This window comes from Fusarium phalaenopsidis (assembly GCF_050370095.1).
Source record: "Fusarium phalaenopsidis strain FUZ10S chromosome Unknown contig_32306, whole genome shotgun sequence".
NCBI lineage: Eukaryota > Fungi > Ascomycota > Sordariomycetes > Hypocreales > Nectriaceae > Fusarium > Fusarium phalaenopsidis.
The window spans coordinates 984,678-1,002,800 of NW_028145403.1; the positions used below are offsets into that span (position 1 = coordinate 984,678).

The following is an 18,123-nucleotide window of genomic DNA, read 5'->3' on the forward strand; positions in this document are numbered from 1 at the left end:
ATCCAGTTCATACTTCCCCTTTTCCTCCTTGTTTGCCGGGTTGAAGGAGCCAGGATTGTCGCCCCAATTGACATTCACCCTCGCTAATTGTGAGCCAGTGTCCAACTCACTCACGGTCGCATGTTGGGAGCAGGTCAACGCGAAGCCACCAACGTCAATCCTAGGAAGAGGCTTGCTCACACAGACATGAAGTCGGATAAAGCGGCAGCGGGCTATGAGGGAGGACGCCATAAAGTCCAAAACCGATTGAGGCTGATGATGATTCTGGGGGAGAACAAGATAATCCCCGAAAAGTCCTGCTCCACTACGTGACCCTGGACCATCGCGCGTTGGTGTGGGCGGAAACGGAGTTTTCACTGGCACCCGATCTCCCCGGACCTCGTCAGCTTTGAGACAATGAGACTCGTGTACATGGGAAACACGTTAATTGAATCAATATCTAAGAATATAAATAATAGCATGGCTCTTCCAACAATTATCCTCATGACCTCCAATTCAGAAGCATTCGCATCAATCATCTTGCCACTCCAGCAACTCCAATCAAAACACCCATTCCACCCGACCCAATTCTCACAATGAAGGCCGCCCGCGTCACCACCTGGGGAAACCCTCCCGAGTACATGGATGTTCCAGATCTTCCACCCCCTTCATCCAATGAGCTTCAAGTCAAAGTCTTGGCCGCTGGAGTGCCTAGAGTGGTCCAAAACCGGGCGTCAGGCAAACACCCCAGCGCATTCAACTCTCCTCTCCCTTATGACCCCAGCATCGACGGCGTTGGGCTCGATGAAGCTACAGGAGACAAGTACTTCATCAGCAGTCTCGCGGCTCCCGTCTTTTGCGAACGCGCCAATGTCGACAAGGCTCAGCTCATCAAGCTGGATGCGGGCGCTGACCCCGTAACAATTGCTGCACTCGCCAATCCTACGATGAGTAGCTGGCTTGCACTGAAGTGCCGTGCCATTGGAGGCTGCGAGGGCCGTACGGTTGTCATTATTGGAGCTACCAGCGCTAGCGGTAGAGCTGCTGCTTCTGTGGCTCGTGAGCTGGGCGCCGCTCGTGTCGTGGGAATTTCTCGCACCGAAGAAACCCTTGCTACAGTTGAGGGCCTCGACGAACGCATTGTGATGCAAACCCCTCTGTCTATCCCTCCCAGCGTCGGCCCCATCGACATTGTACTCGATTACGTTGGAGGATCTGCTGGTGTCGAGGTGATGAAGGCTGCCGAGATTAAACGCGGCGAGAACCTGCAGTATATCCAGATTGGCGGCCTGAGCGGCGAGCAAAACATGGTCCTGCCAGGCCGTTTGCTCAATGTCAAGCCCATTCGTGTCATGGCGTCTGGCATAGGAAGCGTCAGCAAGCAAGAGTTGAAGAGGGAGATCTCTGGGCTGGTGGATGCCCTCTGCCGGATGAAGCGAACCTTTGAGATCCATGCTTTCCCCATGTCGGATGTGCAGAAGGTCTGGGAGTCTGAGGAGGCGAATACGAAGAGGCTTGTTCTAGTCCCATAAAGCTCTTGGGACATGATCATCTTTCCCTATTCTTATGTTGTGGCTTATGTTGGAAGTTCCTTGTTAGTAGAACTGTGCGCCTAGCTTGTTAGAAACGATTCATTTGTACTTGTCACTGCTCATATTGAAACTGCGTGGTATCGGCCGATTGATGTATTGGTACTAGTCGAGCAGGAGTGCTCTTGAAAAGCAAAACAAAATATCACAAACAGAACAAATAGAAACCATCCCGAGACTTATCAACCTCCACCCAAGGCGCCACTGAGAACAATGCCCCCAATTCCGTCACACCTCCTCATTACCCCTTTTCCTCCCCCAGCCCCCTTCAGTATTTCCACACCGTCGTTGTTCGTTGGCCAGAGCGAGGAAGCTCTCGCAAGCAGTCAGGCGGAAGTTTAGTTGCTCTTGTGAGCAGCGGAGACCTCGTTGGTGTTGGCGTTGGCAGTCTGCTTTGCCTGAGTCTGGCACTTGGTAGAGGTAGCAGCGGGCTGGCCGTAGGCGACGGTGACCTTGGCTTGCTGGTTCTTGGCATCCTTAGACTCGACAGCCTTGACCTGAGTACCCTTAACCTCGGCGACCTGGGACTGCACAGCCTTAACCTGAGTGTCCTTAGTCTCGGTGACCTTGGTGGCAGCGGCCTTGGCCTTGGAGTCCTTAGCTTCGGCAGCCTTAGCCTCGGTGTTCTTAGTCTCAGTGGTCTTGGCCTTTGTGTCCTTGGACTCAGCAGCCTTAGCCTGAGTATCCTTGGAGTCGGCAGCCTTGGCCTTGGTGGTGGTCTTGGTAACAGCGCTGGCAATCAGACCGCGAGGAGCAGAGTGAGTGGGAGCGGTGACCGGGACCAGCTTGGCGGGGCAAGCCTTGTCAAAGACAAAGAGCTTATCGCTGCGGATGGGGATCTCAGCAGCCGCAACCTTGTAGAGCTTGCAGACAGGGGCCCTGCAGTTGTCGGGAAGGCCAAACAGGAAGCTGAGACAGGCGTCGCCAGACTCGCACAGTGTCTGGCACTCCTCGGCAGTGGTGACCTTGGTAGTAGTCTGGTAAGGCTGGATCTTCTTGTCGATAGCACCGGTAGGGGCACAGTTGCACTTCTGCTCATTGCGAACAGAGACCTTCTTGGGAGCAACACCCCAGGGCTGGGCATGGGTAGGAGCCGTGGTAGGGACGAGCTTAGCAGAGCAAGCCTTGTCAAAGACATGAAGGCCGTCGCTGCGAGCAGGAACCTGAGCGGCAGGGACCCTGTAAAGCAGGCAAGAAGGAGTAGTGGCATGAGCAGCAAGGCCAAAGACGAAGCTGAGGGAGGCCTCATCAGACTCGCAGATGGTCTGGCACTCCTCAGCAGTGGCGGCCTCGGCAACATCGTAAGGCTGGATGTTGGTCTTGGCCGAAGCAGCGGTGGGAGCGACGTTGCACTTCTGAGCCCGAAGAGTCAGAGGCGTGGCCATGGCAGAGGCCAGAGAAACGGAAAGGAGAGCGACGGAGGTCTTCATTGTGATGGTTTTGAGGGAGTGTGGTGAACTTGAACGAAAGTTGATGAGAGTAAAAGAGTGTGGTTGGGAGGTGGAAGTAAGCGAGTGTATTGAAATGATTGAAAGATGATGAACTGAGTGAAGAAGTGTTTCTAGACGGGCATCGAGGCGATATTTATCCTCGAGAGCCATGCTCTGAAGTTCGTCCTGCCCGGCTAGTGAACTTGGCTTCAAACATACGGTGACGCGTCGTGGATACTCTCCACCTACGCGCAGCCGCAAGCATGCCGCCATTCCGAAGTCTACAACAAAGAATCGTAAGCCTCTTTGGCAGGAGAATCACTGGCTTGCTTGGAAGTGGTGCCGCCCGGGGGTTCTCCGTGATGTGGGAGCGAGATGGCTGGTCAGAAGCTATCACATTGATTCTGGATCTGCAGAACGACCTTGGACGAGCCTGTAAGAAGCACCTAGATCTAAACTATTGAATCGCCTCCTACAAAGGTTCCGGTATCGATTACCAATGGGAAATCGTAGCACACCGACAGCCCTGCCCGAGAGTCGTCATCAGCCGTACGCGGAATCGGTGTTGTGAAAATGAAAAGGGGTATTCCGAGTAGGGAATCATTGCATCTCTCAGTAGGTATCCTGAGTTGCTAGGTAGAATTTGCTGATTACTCCAAACACCGACTTGACTGAGTTACTGAATTTACCACGTTGGCAAGAGAAATGCCAATTTGTACATTATAGGTTGAAATGCAGCAAGATTATCCAAATTTACGAACAACCTCGAACATGACAAGTAGCCAATCCATGAATGAGGGCAATAATCATGAAAACAATCGGAATTCCCCGTGAACTCTCCCCCAGGTCCAACCCATTGCGTGTCCTGGCGCGTAGTTAACTACGCGCCCTTGAAATGACCACGCATCGTATGAGTTTCAATCAGACGAACCAAACTCGTACTGATGATACTTCGTTAGTACCGTCTCTCCAGGCCGCGTGCATAACTCACCGCCCTCTCTACCACACCAGATCAAGCCCAGTTGGGTCTTCTGAGATCTCGCCTTGTTCTTCAAGCAGATGCGGAGCCGTAGGTGTAGGCTTCTCTGTGATGGCTGAATAGATAATGACAAAAGGGATTATGCAAGCTGCCATGATTTGTAACAGCATTGGGATATTATCCCAAGCAATGGTTTGACCGAAAATGTGGCTCTTATCCGCCGGTGATCCCATTTCAGACATGGTCTTTCGATATTTGCAGAAGATGGAAATTTCCTTTGGCGAGATGAGATGAAAGAGATTGGGTGTCTTGTTGATGAATGGTCTTTATGGCCTCTCCGCCAATTGCTCTTTTCCCACGCAGCACCGCGACAACTGTTTATGAATGAGTGTCAGTCACCTCCGGGAAGAGGGAGCTCCCTCCTTCAATTTCTCATCACACTGACCTGCTATGTCGTGCGAGTCTGAAAGGTCGTGGAAAACCTGGATCCTATGACTGGGAGTACGCGTACAGTTGCTAGAGATCAGCGGAAAGGAAAAGGGGTACCGACAAATGTAGCATCACAGGAGCTTCGGCAAGTCACAACTCTTACGGGATACCTTCATCTTGAGAGGGGGCTGCGTGGGATGGGCTGAGAGAATCACCATCAGCCGCAGAAAATATTAGTATTGTCTGATAGATGTTCCTTGTTGCGGTTGTCGTCCTCCCGCCACGTCAGAGGGCAGTTCAGAAACTCTAAGTCGCAGACTAGCGTTACAAGAATGTCATCGTGGCACAAGGGTCTCTCCACATCCATGAGCCTTTCTTGTTGGTCCAGAGAACGCAGCCAGGGCTCAAAATACAATCTTTTTGATTGGCCATCCTAGTTTTCGATGGGAAAGGTACAGATGCAGTCCCCGGACTGCGCATGAAGCTATCAAGGATGGAATCATAGCGTTGAATCAATGTTACGGCGCCAAGGATGCGGGAGCGGGAAGTGGGAGGATTAAGTCAAACCGAAACGAAACGAGTTCTTACCGCGTTGGTGATAGACTGTTTTCACGACCCGATCTTCGGAGCACAGGGGGTGCACGTAGGCTGATGGGACGAGGCTTCATGATCGAAGGCACTCTCATAGCGGCACACTTCAATCAGATGCTCCAATACTTTGAGTGAAGACTTCATGCTATGTCGTGTAGTTCCGGCCCTAGTCACTTGATTGTAGACATTATGATGACAGAATCCTTGATACTCAACCATGTCTAACTTTACCTGGTAGATAGACAAGCAGTTCCATCAAATAGGCACAATTAATCAGGCACTTTTACCCTACACACCAGCGTATGGTACTAGAACTCGACTCCTTAGCTTCTATCATGGTCCCCTCATGGTAGGGTGCATTGCCAAGTTACACCCCCCCACGGAAGGCAAGATGAACGCGACCCGTACGCGGCAATGTTCGTACCAGTGCTCGAACACAGTAGCAGCCGGCACCAAGTATGCCTAAGAACTCGGAATCCTCCCCGAGAGTCTTTCGGTTTTTGATGACCCAACCCCCCGAGTGACCCGGGAGCGCGGGAGCAGCCCCATCGTCCGTGGCGCCTAAGCGCCCTACTCGGCTGTCTGTACCCGCTACGTCGTTTCAATGACATGGGGCTTCATGGAGTTTGAACTTATCAGTGGGCCAAACTGTGGACTGTCAATGACGTTGGTGTTTCCGCAGCTAGGTCTCGAACGGTCTCCTGAGCCCACAGCTTGGACATCGCTCAGCACCGATTGGCGCACGTGGTTGACCTCAGTATTTTGATTTGCACCCTAGTTGTCAAAGGCGCAATGGACAATTGTGAATTTAATGTTCGTATTGAATAATATTTATGACACTGGACTGTAATGTGCTGTTGTTTTGATGTGCTCGCAACGCCTGTGACTCCATGAGGCATACACCAGTGATATCTTCTCAGTACTGCAAGTCCAGATTAACAGACGTGCTACATTGTCTACCTAACAGAGGATTATAAAGATGAAAGCGACATAATAGGCATCGACTTAGTCAGTAAATGGAACAGATTGAAGCTAAGACCTTGTTCTCTGGGAGATCTGCCGCTTCGTAAATGTGTCCCAGGAGAGGAATCGTGTTGACACGACACATTCTGTGGTGCGTGTCAGAATGTAAGAAGAAAAGATTATAGATAAATATGGGTTTTATCTTTGAACTCATAAGAAAGTGAAATACATAGTGCTATCTTGCACTGATTGCTGTTCAGCACATATATAGTTGTTTCTGTGTGAAGAAGAGAACACGACACCCATAACACCTGCTTGCTTAATCCTGTCACCGGGCATTCTGGGTGGAAAAGGCATCAAAATTAGTAAAAATAAAAGAATCGCTAGGTTGTGAACCAGCTGGATGTTACAATGCCACGTCAAGGGATCGAACCTTGGACCTTATCATGTCTACTGTACTAGGAGTACTAGTACTAGTGATACGCTCTACCACTGAGCCAACGCGGCTTGTTATGACTAATCAGGACGCTATGCTGCTGAAGTGCTCTGGTGCTCAAGCTGGCGAACTGACTTTCCTCCAAACACTACCCTAACTCCCATCTCTTCACTCAATAGTTGAGTAAGAGGATTGGAGTCGAATACACGGTAGGTTGCAGGACTTGGGTACGAGGGGGTTTCTGTGTACCAGCTATCTTGATGGCATCGACACTGTGGCGGAGACTGTGAAGTCGGTTTAACATACTGGGGAAAATGCGCTCCTAATGCGTGGGTTGGAGTTGTGGTGTGGGAGCCTTTCCAGACCATCGCACAATGCCGAATAGAGCCATTAATTTTTAAGCACGTATATTATCTGATACGACTTTATCTAGTACATTGTAGGGAGTTTGTCCGTGGTTGGACAACGATGTTGGCAGATGGCGTGCGCGCGTGTTACAATGTCATCAACTCACCCAATCGACCCCGAATGTAGGCAGACCTCTTGTAGATCATCCAGTCAAGGCAGATAGACAAAGGAAAGAATTTCGTTATCCAGACGCTAAAATTGTGTGACCACACCCTTCTTGTTCGCTGCATTTCCGCTCCAACCCCATAGGCCTGGAAGAGGATGTCATGAATACTCCGCACACTGACGTGATAGCTACAGTAGAACGTGATCCTGGGGAAACAGTAACAGCAAAAGTATTAATATGTCTCACATCAGCCTTAGACTGGGCTTTAGTTGCCGATCATCCATACTTTCTACACCTTTCGCTTCGGTCGCAATGTCTACTACCACCACTCAGACCTCAGGCTCGACCACCACGGTCAAGTTGGCCTTTGACACTACACTGCACAATCAAGTAAGGTCACTGAAACTCATGGCTACCTCTGTGTCACTAATTCAAACAAGTACAAATATGGCGCTTATCTCCCGGTGTACGATGAGACAACCACGTTTCCACCACTTCAACCATTTGAGTTCAACGACCGTGGACTGGTTGCAAATAAGGCCAAATCCAATTTCTTCCCAGAAGGCAATTCCGATGTGCAGGTTTCTAAGATAACTCCCGTTATCGGAACTGAGATCCGTGGCCTTCAGCTTTCTCAGTTGAATGATTTGCAAAAGGACGAGTTGGCCCTCTTGATTGCCGAACGCGGTGTCGTTGTTTTCCGTGACCAGGACTTCAAGGACATTGGTATTCAGAAGCAGAAGGAATTTGGTCGCTACTTTGGCCCACTCCATATCCACGTGAGAGATACCAGGTCCATACCTTTTCATCGACTTGAGGTCGGGATGGCTAACAAGGTGTTTCATAGCCAACTGGAGCGCACATCAAGAACCATCTGGAGTTTCACAACATCTATCTTGGTCCAGATAACGAATACCGGAATGAGAGCAAGCTTGACAAGCTGTCTACCATAGGCTATCACTCTGATGTGTCATACGAGCACCAACCACCAGGTATCACTATCCTGACTTTGCTATCTGTACCTCCTTCAGGCGGAGACACGATTTGGGCAAGCCAAACTGCTGCATACGCTAGACTGAGCACCCCAATCAAGACTCTTCTGGAGGGTCTACGCGCCGAGCATAGCGGATACCCGCAGGCAGAAAAGGCGCGTCGAGATGGCCGGCATGTGAGACGGCAGCCTGTGAAGAGTGAGCATCCCATTGTCAGGATCCATCCGGTAAGACCACCTACAAATTGCACATGTCATGCTATCGTATTGAATGATGATTAGGCTACCGGACAGAAGGCGTTGTTTATCCAGCCGGGTTTTACCAAGCGTATCATTGGACTCAAGCAAGAAGAATCCGACGGGTTGCTCAAGATTCTGTTCAAGGTGCGTCGTCATGCCTCCATATTTCTGCCAAGTAAGTAGCTAAACGAACTTTTTTTCAATAGCATATCGCCCAAGGGCAGGACTTCCAGGCTCGAGTGAGGTGGGAGGAAGGGACCGTTGCACTCTGGGACAACAGAGTTACTGCTCACACCGCTGTCAATGACTACAATGTGCATAATCCACAGGAAGGACTGCGACATGGATTCCGAATCACTACATTGGCTGACAAGCCTATTGGCGTGAACGGGCTGGAAAGCGTTTGGTAGTGTCTTTCGTATTTAGGTAACTGATGGCATTAACCCACATTCTACTGGGACTACCCTTATTAGAGACGGGGTTCCTGGCGTGGCAATCAACGCAATTTTAGCATAAAAGCATGTTGCACTTGATGAAGAGCTAACAACGAGTTTCGTTTTCTCTCCCTGCAACTACTGTCATGTAATCAGGAAGTAGGGAGTCTCCAGCTTCTACGTGGGAGCGCAAGGGGCTCCGCACCGCTGTCCCGTATGTAGGGACTCTGTTTAACTCAGCCAGTTCGATGGATTCATCGATCGTCTCAGATGAAATACACGCTGCTAAATCAGCAGCGTTGGGTTGCGATGTTGAGATGCTGGAGTCTGCTCGGTGCTCTGTCTGAGTGCAAGTTGCTGATATAAGTCGCCGTGACGCGTTGGTGCGAGGCGAGGAGGATGTCTGAATGCTCGAGTCTTGTTGGGATGCAGTATGTTGCCAGCCAGATCTATGGTCAAATACTTGGTCGAGCACATGTTCTCCATACTCTGGCGGTACATCAATCCCAGGCATTAAGCCTGGTGGCCCTGTCGCGTGGTGGGCGATATTACCATCTTCGTCTGGAGGCATATTTGGCGAGATAAAAACGTGGACTGGCAGAGCCATGTCGAGCTTCAATTGTTAGTGGACATTTTGTCAGTGGCTTCAGGCATTACTCACTTTGGACATATGTCCATCCAGGTTTCGCAGTGGGATAAACACCTTGATCTTGTGCTTAACCTTGATTCCTTGTACCTCCAAGTCTTGGATACATTCGCAAAGCCTTCTTGGGATATCGAGCGTCCTGGCCATAACCCAGCCTTCCTCTCCGGTCTCCTCGATGCAGTCTTGCCAGTCCTCATCAGTTGCATCAAACTCCCAGCGCTTGACGGCACGCTGGACCTGGTGATCCCTTGAATAGATTCGGTGCCTGCTTTGAGCTGAAAACTCGCAAAGTTCCCACAGAGTCACCTCGATGCGTCCCAACACCAGACCTTTGGCAAGAGGTGTGAATCGCATGTCCAAAGTGGTTGAGCCACCAAGTACTATGGCCTTTGTAGGTATCGTCACTGAGTAGTCAATCTTGTCGACCCAGAGATTTTCGATTCTCATCGTATGCACAAATTCCAGAGCAGTAAGAGGTAGCGTGCGGATTATGCGAACTCGTTTTCGAGCATGTTGTTGGCGCCCCAGTTTGCTTCGGTTCATAGTAGCCTCCAGGCTATAAATGATGCTTGCTTCAGGCATCCCCTCCACCGTCTCAGCAGTGCCACTCGGGATGACATACTCAAACGGCCATTCGTAGTTTCCAGCTGGCAAGGTCGTATTCTTGTCATCCGCCCTTACAAATGGAGGCCATTTGTGCATGAGTATGGCATTGCTATGAGCTATGCCCGGATCCGATGTCCACCTCCTCATGGTTAGCTCAATATGCCTGTGCAATTGCTCAAGCTCGAGGCTTGAAATATTAGCTCCGGATGACGTACGACTGACGGAGAGTGCCGCCGAAACAAAGTTGAATTGTTTCGACTCTGAGTGGTGATTTCAAGCAGAGCACCACAGCCCCTTTCAGAATCTGGTCGGTGGCTTCATCCTCGCCGCCCCGAAACACAATGACATCTCTTTCGAGTCTAGAAATCCGATCGTTAGAATAATTCCTCATCTGGCGTCAAGACTGGCACTCTGGCTAAATACGCACCGAATTTCGAAAAGGGAACATGCACAGACCGATTCGCGGTTCAAGGGTGAGCTGAAATGTTGACCACCGAAAATGCGTCCAGTGGATGGCTGCATTCTGCTGCTGATAGCCAGATGAAGAGCAATGTGAGCCTCTATCGGATATCTCGGAATTGGTGGTTGTGCAGAGGGAAAGGAGGATGCCGGGAGCTTCGGAACAGAAATACCTGGAAGTCAAACGGATATAAGGGATAACAAACAATAGAGCCAGACTCCGTTGGACCTGCCTGACCTGGCATGACTGAGGCGTCGGGCCCCTGGCATGTCAATATCCCCGTCGGCAAAAGGTTCCGAGATGGTGACGTGTTGCGCCCGGCACATGCTACTCCAAGTTTCCCCGACGGGGTTTATCAATGCCGGCATTGACATGTGACGCTGTATCCACCGCGGCTGTTATTAGTCCGCGAGGCCGCTGAATCTTGTGCCTGGTTGCATTCTTGATTGAACTCTTTGGTGCGTCATTGATAAACTATTCAATGCCTCCATCCGGTTGAAGAATGGGCTCTTTGAGACGGCATGATGCCCTCAATGCCCTAACGAGTAAGGAAGCGAACATGTCGACACAGCGGTAGAAGAGAAACTGATCAGCATTTAGAATCTAACATTTTTCTGAATGCAACTTGCATCGCTTTGACCGCCCTTTCATTGACGTCGTCAAATTCTGGCCTCGGCTTATACTGTCTCCCGAAGCCGTACTAACAAGGCCCGGCAGAATGAACCATGTTGCTCCGACAGCAGTGGATCTTCTCTTGTCTCAGATGCCGGTCTACTCGAGATCAATACGTTAAACGCAGGTCATCGTTGTCACTTGCTGTTCTAGAGACCCAAGCCTCAACCCTTTCAGCTCCCCACATGATGGTAAATAGGTTCCTCGCCATTTCGTCAACCTCAGCAGCTTTTGCAGTGCGGAATAGGCTTTCACCATCCAAGCTACAAATGAAGAGTGGATCGGCATTTCGACATTCTTTTGCCCAACTGGATGCAGATTTTGCGTCCCAGATGTTTGCACTGGCTGTAAACTGGATACCACCCTGACACTCTGCCCATGACTGTCGTATCGTGAGATAGACTCCTATCATCGAAGTTGCCAGAAGCCAGGTCCGCCGTATGCTCTCCGAGAGAACCCAGGACCGCCACAGTCGTGGTAAGGGATCGCCATCAAAGAACTCATCAGCGGCTGAAGCGCTTGTTGATGATGTTAAGTCGCCTTCTGGGCTTTGACAGATATCCGGGTCGCGAGGAGCAGCATCCCAAAGTTGGCGTGTCCAGTGAAGGAGAGTCTGAACGCGCTTCTCGGCATTGGCTCGAGCCCTTATGGACGGCGAAAACAACCCCAGGACTAGGTGTACAAACAAGGACTGTGTACGAGCCAAGTGCTCTCGTGTGTCAAGGGCGCGAGACACGCTAATGTCCTGGCTGCTACTTGGATAGGAATCTTGGTATGACTTTAGAAGTGATGCAACCCGAGCCTCGAGGATCTCATCAATGGCGGCCTCGTTGGCTGGTGTTTTGGTGTTGTGTACTGAAATTGCAGTGAAGGCGCCTTGGATAGAGTCGGGGAAGCCTGTGTCGGCGTATAGTTGGCGATGAATGAAGGGGCTGTGGCAATGGACAACCCAGTTGGTGAACCATGTTTGTATCCCGCGTATATAGTTCATACAAACAGATGAAGAAAATGTCGGAGCATTAAGCGAGAGATGACGTATCGTCCAAGATTCAGGCGCAAAAAAGACTCTGAGACTGTTGGCTGGACTGGAGAGGGCCGTGGTACTCGTGGCTGATTGGCACGTTGCCGGGTCCTGTATGTCTGTTGGCGATATAGAAGGACCCTGAAGGCTTGGAACGGGGAGATTATGGTGTTCTTGTGGTATAGATGGCAGCTGAAGACCCTGCGACAGAGGCAAGGGATCATCTGTTAGAGCGTTCCAGTTAATGAGGCTTCGTGTCCACTGGTTCAATTCGATAAGATCGTCGGTCTCGTTCGAGAAGGTAACTTCCGTAGAGCCCAATGTACCGTCATTGGCTGAGGATTGACAAGGGGCGTTGCTGCAGCCGTCCTCGAACGTATTTTCTCTCCTCCTCTTAGTGGGAGGGTAATGACAATCGATGTCTCGATCTTCACACCGGCCACACGTTGGCTGAGCTTTATCGCATCGCCGTTTTCCGCTTGTGCAGGCATAGCAAGCCTTCAACTTTCTAGCAGACCCCATGGTGTCTACTAGGTTTGCGGAAACTGTGGGATGTTCCGTGGGCGGATGGAAGGGAACTTGTCAGAATCCGAAGCCAAGACGTGTTGCAATGTCATGTCTGGTTCGTGATCTGCATTTGTCAGCCCGCTGTCTTGCGGGTTTTGTGCGGAAATGCTGCGGAAACCTTGCGGGAGTTGGCCTTGATAGGATCCACCCAGCAGCGTGATGAAGGACTGGCCCATGCCTCCAGTCATCAAGTATCAGAGTGATGGGAGGATTTTGCAAAGACAGAGCCAGATTCGTTATCCAGCGGAAATTTTTGCGGGTTTAGTTCATTGCGCAACATAGAGATCAAAGAGGGCTTATAAACTGAAGATGTTAACGTTGAACGCATCGAGACTCATGAGATCTCTATAAAAGCACATAGTCTCCCTCACGTTCACATCTATCATCAAGCTCATTATCACCTATCGTCTATACCACAAACATTTGCATCATGTCAGCCCCTACAGACTCCTCGCGCAAGGCAAACCCATGGGACTCAGTTGATACTCCCAACGACTCTCTTACCTCCGTTGTCCACCGCGAATCTTATCCCTCCATCTCTCCAACTCGCTCTGAGCTTTCTCAGGCTGGCCGTACAGTTCTCGTCGCTGGTGGCTCTACCGGGATTGGCTTCAGCATTGCCGAATCTTTTGGTGCCGCTGGTGCAACACGCATCATTCTGACAGGTCGTCGCCAGAGTGCTTTGGATGAAGCCTTGGCCAAGATTAAGCAGGCGTATCCTCAAGTCAAGACTCTTGGTTTGGTCAGCAACTTTGGAGATGAGGCGGATGTGGAGAAGCTTTGGAGTGGTCTTCGACAGGACGGCATTTTTGTCGATATTTTGGTTCTAAATGCAGCCAAGATGTGGCTACCTAACACTCTTCTTGGACTGGGAAGCCAGACTGTGAAGGATGGATTTGCATTTAATGTGGTCTCACCATTCCTTTGGATTGAGTGGTTCTATAAGCAACGGGAGACGCAGCCTTCGAAAAAGCTGGTAAGTGTTCAGACCCGCTCTAGAGTCCCCTTGTTCACTGGAGCTGAGAAGCCACACCGGCAACTCCCACATGTCTATGGAAGGCAATGTAAACTAACTACTTTCTAGATCTTAATCAACCTCACATCTGCGGTCGTACACTCCCCAGACCTGGCTGGCCCTGTTCCCCTCTACTCCCTTACAAAGAGCGCCTCCACCGCCATGATGCAGACCATTGCATACGCGACACCCGCCAAGGATATGCAAATCATTAGCATGAACCCAGGCATGCACTACACTGAGTCTTTCCAGCGCTTTGCAGAGGCGGACAGCTTCCCTTGGGATGATAGTAAGTTGAAGATGGCAATGCCACGCTGTCCATTTGCAGGGCCATGTAAGCTAACAACTCGACTAGTCAAGCTTCCTGGCGACTTTGCCGTGTGGGTGGCATCGGACGAGGCTGAATTTCTTCATGGTCGCTTTGTATGGGCAAACTGGGACGTTGATGAGCTTCAAACAGGGCCTTTGCGGGAGAAGATCGAGAATGACCCCGGCTTCCTGAAGATGACGGTCAAGGGCCTCTAGGCGGCTAACAGTCCCGATACGGCCCCAGCCAAGCTAAGCGTGTGGGAATATGTCCTATGTATTTATCTAAGTGTAAGGTATGATCCCAATAAAGAGATCAGCACGCATAATGAAGTTGGGTTGTGCATTCAGGATTATGCTACTGTTGGCCAGTTGCTCGTCTGCTACTGACACAGCGACGCCACCACAATAGCATACCAGGTTGATAAGAAAATCATCGCAAAGTGATAAGTCAAGTGCGAACCAGCCTTAAAAAGAACTGCGTTGTGTTGCAGGCAGAATGCGAACTCTAAGGAATGAGCTAGAGTCCTCTTGTGGTAGCTTGAGTTACTCGTCTAGACCAGTCCCACCTCCAAAGAAGTAAGAACTTAGCCGCAGTATCGGACCTTGCATAAGATTTGGGTCGCGCTCTTGATACGGGTTCGACTTTTTGGAGGAACCGCAATAGCACGTGTTGAGGACCTGGTGTGGCTCGAATTTTACACAATTGGTCGTGTTTGGTCCTTTTCTACGGTCAACCTATCCTGGCAGCAATGAGTCTTCCCTCAGGCTTGTAGTTGCTCCAAGACGAGGAGCTATCATGAAGTATTTGTGTAATATATAAGTCCTCATAACGAATTATAACCCTCTAAGCTAATAAGCTTCAGGCAGTACTCACTTCAACCCAACCCAAATACCTCCAAAATGTAGCCTACAAATGTCCCATACAATCTCCTCACGTAATCAGGACACCAATATCAGGTGACTAAATGCCCTTGGCGACTTGCCCAACGTTAACGACACCCAAAGCGCTATCCAGCGAGTCGAAGTAGCCGTTACTGTTGACAGCGAGGTTCTTGTCAACAGCACCAATGTCAGCTCCATTGAGGAGTTCTCCAACGGCTTCAACGACGGCAACCAAAACACTCAGCGGAGCACCACCTTGAAGGCTTTCCGTAAGCTTCTGAGTCAGGGTAAAGTTCAGGGCATCCTCAATCTAGGTTCATGGTATGATGGTTAGATTATGATTACCAACAGGAAAGTCTCGATCAAAAGGGGCAATATTTCAATATAATTTCAAAAGGAACTGAACAGAGAAACATACCTTTCTCAGAGAAGGACCGAGAACTTGGTTCAGCAGATCAGTGATCGGAGCGTAGCTAAGCCCAGAGAGAAACGAAAGAGGATCGTTCGCCTGGGGAACACGAGCCTCGATATCTAGAACAAAGAGACGAAGTCAAAAGTCAGCAAGTCCATAGCTTCACAAGTCTTCTCTCGTGTTGGAGAATAGCATACGGGAGTGCCCAGCAATGGCGGTGCCTGCCAGAACGGCAAGGACAAAAGCGGAAGGGTTGAATCGCATTTTGGGAGTGAACAGAAGAGACGAGATTGGGTATGCTATTGCTCTGAATATTTGATCTTGGCTTTCATGGCATTTCTTGTCCTTTTTATAATGCACCTTGCTCCCCTGTCTTGGGAGACTCGATGGAAGCTGTGCGCCCACCCCGCAACAGATCGACATGTTAGCCTCATTCCTAGAGCTGAATACTCCAATCTTCGTGTATTGTGATCTTTCGACGTAATTTTGGAGTCAATGGGCTCATAGTGTCCGAGACATAATCACAAAAGATCGACAATGGTTTAGAGTCTGATCACTTCTATTGGCAATTGCTGGCTTGCATTCTTCCGAGATGGCCGGCCATAAGACACAAACTGAGTTAGGCACTGCACCAGAGAAGATGACGCGAATGCAAGGGTGGTAAGTCGAGGGTACTTTGTACGGTAACAAATGCACAACTCTCTAATGAGGATCGACAACGTCAATATTAAGCGTCCAAACATTATTGTTAAATGTCGGTCAATGTTCAATTTTCAGCGTGGATGGCGCCATGCGACTACTGCCACCTCTAGTTAGGCGAGTTGTCGGCGCCCGTCTTTTACGACATTCCCTTCTCGATAATGCATTCTCGGCAATTGCGTTGAGCTGTCACAGCCTGCCAGGGTAGATTTGTGTTTCTCGACGCAAGAAGGCGATATTAGTTCCTTGAGCCATGGCGCGTATCCCAATATCAATTACCAGTGACATCAACGGAGGTAATATGACGTCTTCAAAGTGACCGAACCGCGCCTGCGGTGAGATGGACGGCAGCTCTTGTGTCGTGCACATTCAGGACGATGTGCCAGTCAATACCTGAGCGTCAGATACTTGGTGACTCGCCTTTGGTGAAGCCTCGCAGTGTTCTGGCGCCTTGATCTTCTGCGTGACGTTTGTCGGTGGTTAAAAAAGAGTCCAGTGCTCTGAACAGCATAAGGAAAGATACTTCGAATGAGATAGTCTTCCAGGAGGATAGATCTCTGTTTATACCACACACAGTTGTGCCGCGTCTTGATTTCTAAATAACACGGCAGTGGGTAGGACATGGCTGGTTTGTTAAGCCGCCATGCTTAGTCCAAATGGCTTATGAAACGACCAACGATAGCCATGATTTTACAACGAATGAATAGCGAAGATGACCTATGGATACAGACCTGGATGTGGAAGATGGTTCTTGGGATACTTTTATAGGTCCGTATTCAGAGGGATGTCTGTGTAAACATTGGACTCAAGCCCCAACAATGCTCATATCAACCATAACACATAGTAAATCCTATAGACGTTTAGATAGAATCTCTGATATCTCGTATATACTCGTTCTTATTTTTAATGACCGGTATTTGGTATAAGTCATAAGCTTCGTGATCAAATACCAGGATTTGTTGTTATTTAGTGATCCTATCCTAAACTCGGAGCGTGAACAGTTTGGTGGGACTATTTGCAAGATGCCCAGATATGCAACGAATTTCATGCCTCAATTTACATCTTTCCCGGTCCTTTCCCATCTAGTGAGTCTAACCCAATTGACTTCATCACTAAAAAATAGTGAAGACATCGGAAAGAAGGCTTGAGGCAAGGTGGCAAAGTGGAGATATTTTGGCCATGAATCAGTGACGTCAGTGTACGCGAGTCCAGCTTTATCGCCGAAGAACAAGATACTTATCGCCATCGGCGATAACCAGTTGGAGCTGGAGCAGTAACCGTCTATATAAAGGTGATTCGACCTACTCAACAGCGTCCAATAAATGACAAACGTTGATCTCCATCTACCACCAATTGATTCTCTCTCTACTCACCGCCGTTACAATGGACTCCTCGCAAAGCAACTTCCAGACCCTCAAAGGCAAAGTTGCCATCATCACAGGTGCTTCCCGAGGGCTTGGTGCGGGTTTCGCGTTTGAGTTGGCCCGGAGAGGTGCCAAGGTGAGTTCCCGTTAAGATCCTAAAGAGGAAGAGCAACGGGATTCTGACAAGAGCACAGATTGTGGCAGCATATACATCTCCAAACAGCGAAAAGCTCGTTGAGGAGCTTTCAGCGAAGATCGCCTCACTCGACCCTCCGTCTCAATGCGTTGGTGTCCGGGCGGACCTCCGAGAACCTGACAGCGCTAAAAAGATAATCGAGCGAGCCATCAGCGCGTTTGGACCTCACATCGACATTCTTGTCAACAACGCAGGCGCCGAGCTGGTAAAGCGTCACACTGATATTACACCCGCCCACTTTGACAACATCTACCGCCTCAACGTCCTCGCTCCACTGCTCCTCCTCCAGGCTACAAAACCATATCTCCCTTCTGCAGGCGGCGGCCGAATCATCAACATCTCTTCTGTTGGCGCACGATACGGATTCAAAGACCTCTCTTTGTATTGCTCATCCAAAGCTGCACTGGAAGGCATGACGCGCTGTTGGGCTGCGGAGCTAGGTGAGGAGGGACACACTGTCAACGCAGTAAACCCAGGGCCTGTGCAGAGCGAGATGTTGGATAATATTCCACACGATATTGTCGCGATGCAAAAAGCACAAACACCAGCGGGAAATAGACTGGGATCCGTCGATGATGTTGCCCAAATCGTTGCGTGGTTGGCGTCAGAAGAAAGTCGGTGGGTAACGGGCCAATGTCTGAGCGCGAGTGGTGGATGGGTGATGTACTGAATAGATTGAGGAGGGACTAGGAAAAGGCC

The 18,123-nt window shown here is 49.9% G+C and overlaps 8 protein-coding genes and 1 non-coding gene across 9 annotated transcripts; 4 read left to right on the forward strand and 5 right to left on the reverse strand.

Annotated features, from left to right (window-relative positions):
* Window positions 1-575: 575 nt before the first annotated feature.
* LRP88_11169 (uncharacterized protein) lies at window positions 576-1,511 on the forward strand (the record flags this gene model as incomplete). The annotated part of the gene is made up of 1 exon (XM_083247605.1): window positions 576-1,511. The coding sequence occupies one exon, from the start codon at window positions 576-578 to the stop codon at window positions 1,509-1,511; it is 936 nt and encodes a 311-aa protein (XP_083096753.1).
* Window positions 1,512-1,906: 395 nt separating this feature from the next.
* Window positions 1,907-2,998, reverse strand: LRP88_11170 (uncharacterized protein; the record flags this gene model as incomplete). Its single annotated transcript, XM_083247606.1, has 1 exon — window positions 1,907-2,998. The coding sequence occupies one exon, from the start codon at window positions 2,996-2,998 to the stop codon at window positions 1,907-1,909; it is 1,092 nt and encodes a 363-aa protein (XP_083096754.1).
* A 3,374-nt stretch (window positions 2,999-6,372) lies between these two features.
* On the reverse strand, window positions 6,373-6,467 carry LRP88_11171. Its single transcript has one exon. It is a non-coding gene; the product is annotated as a tRNA-Thr (tRNA).
* Window positions 6,468-7,222: 755 nt separating this feature from the next.
* Window positions 7,223-8,551, forward strand: LRP88_11172 (TauD/TfdA dioxygenase family protein; the record flags this gene model as incomplete). Its single annotated transcript, XM_083247607.1, has 5 exons — window positions 7,223-7,300; window positions 7,351-7,689; window positions 7,758-8,129; window positions 8,184-8,285; window positions 8,348-8,551. 5 exons carry the CDS (start codon window positions 7,223-7,225, stop codon window positions 8,549-8,551), a joined length of 1,095 nt encoding a protein of 364 aa, XP_083096755.1.
* Window positions 8,552-9,221: 670 nt separating this feature from the next.
* LRP88_11173 (arrestin family protein) lies at window positions 9,222-9,923 on the reverse strand (the record flags this gene model as incomplete). The annotated part of the gene is made up of 1 exon (XM_083247608.1): window positions 9,222-9,923. One exon carries the CDS (start codon window positions 9,921-9,923, stop codon window positions 9,222-9,224), a length of 702 nt encoding a protein of 233 aa, XP_083096756.1.
* A 1,145-nt stretch (window positions 9,924-11,068) lies between these two features.
* On the reverse strand, window positions 11,069-12,502 carry LRP88_11174 (Zn(II)2Cys6 transcription factor domain-containing protein; the record flags this gene model as incomplete). The annotated part of the gene is made up of 2 exons (XM_083247609.1): window positions 11,069-12,062; window positions 12,243-12,502. 2 exons carry the CDS (start codon window positions 12,500-12,502, stop codon window positions 11,069-11,071), a joined length of 1,254 nt encoding a protein of 417 aa, XP_083096757.1.
* A 475-nt stretch (window positions 12,503-12,977) lies between these two features.
* On the forward strand, window positions 12,978-14,087 carry LRP88_11175 (uncharacterized protein; the record flags this gene model as incomplete). Its single annotated transcript, XM_083247610.1, has 4 exons — window positions 12,978-13,539; window positions 13,632-13,658; window positions 13,789-13,851; window positions 13,918-14,087. The coding sequence occupies 4 exons, from the start codon at window positions 12,978-12,980 to the stop codon at window positions 14,085-14,087; spliced, it is 822 nt and encodes a 273-aa protein (XP_083096758.1).
* Window positions 14,088-14,832: 745 nt separating this feature from the next.
* On the reverse strand, window positions 14,833-15,429 carry LRP88_11176 (uncharacterized protein; the record flags this gene model as incomplete). The annotated part of the gene is made up of 3 exons (XM_083247611.1): window positions 14,833-15,063; window positions 15,172-15,284; window positions 15,363-15,429. The coding sequence occupies 3 exons, from the start codon at window positions 15,427-15,429 to the stop codon at window positions 14,833-14,835; spliced, it is 411 nt and encodes a 136-aa protein (XP_083096759.1).
* Window positions 15,430-17,247: 1,818 nt separating this feature from the next.
* Window positions 17,248-18,094, forward strand: LRP88_11177 (SDR family NAD(P)-dependent oxidoreductase; the record flags this gene model as incomplete). The annotated part of the gene is made up of 2 exons (XM_083247612.1): window positions 17,248-17,364; window positions 17,423-18,094. The coding sequence occupies 2 exons, from the start codon at window positions 17,248-17,250 to the stop codon at window positions 18,092-18,094; spliced, it is 789 nt and encodes a 262-aa protein (XP_083096760.1).
* Between the last annotated feature and the right edge of the window lie 29 nt (window positions 18,095-18,123).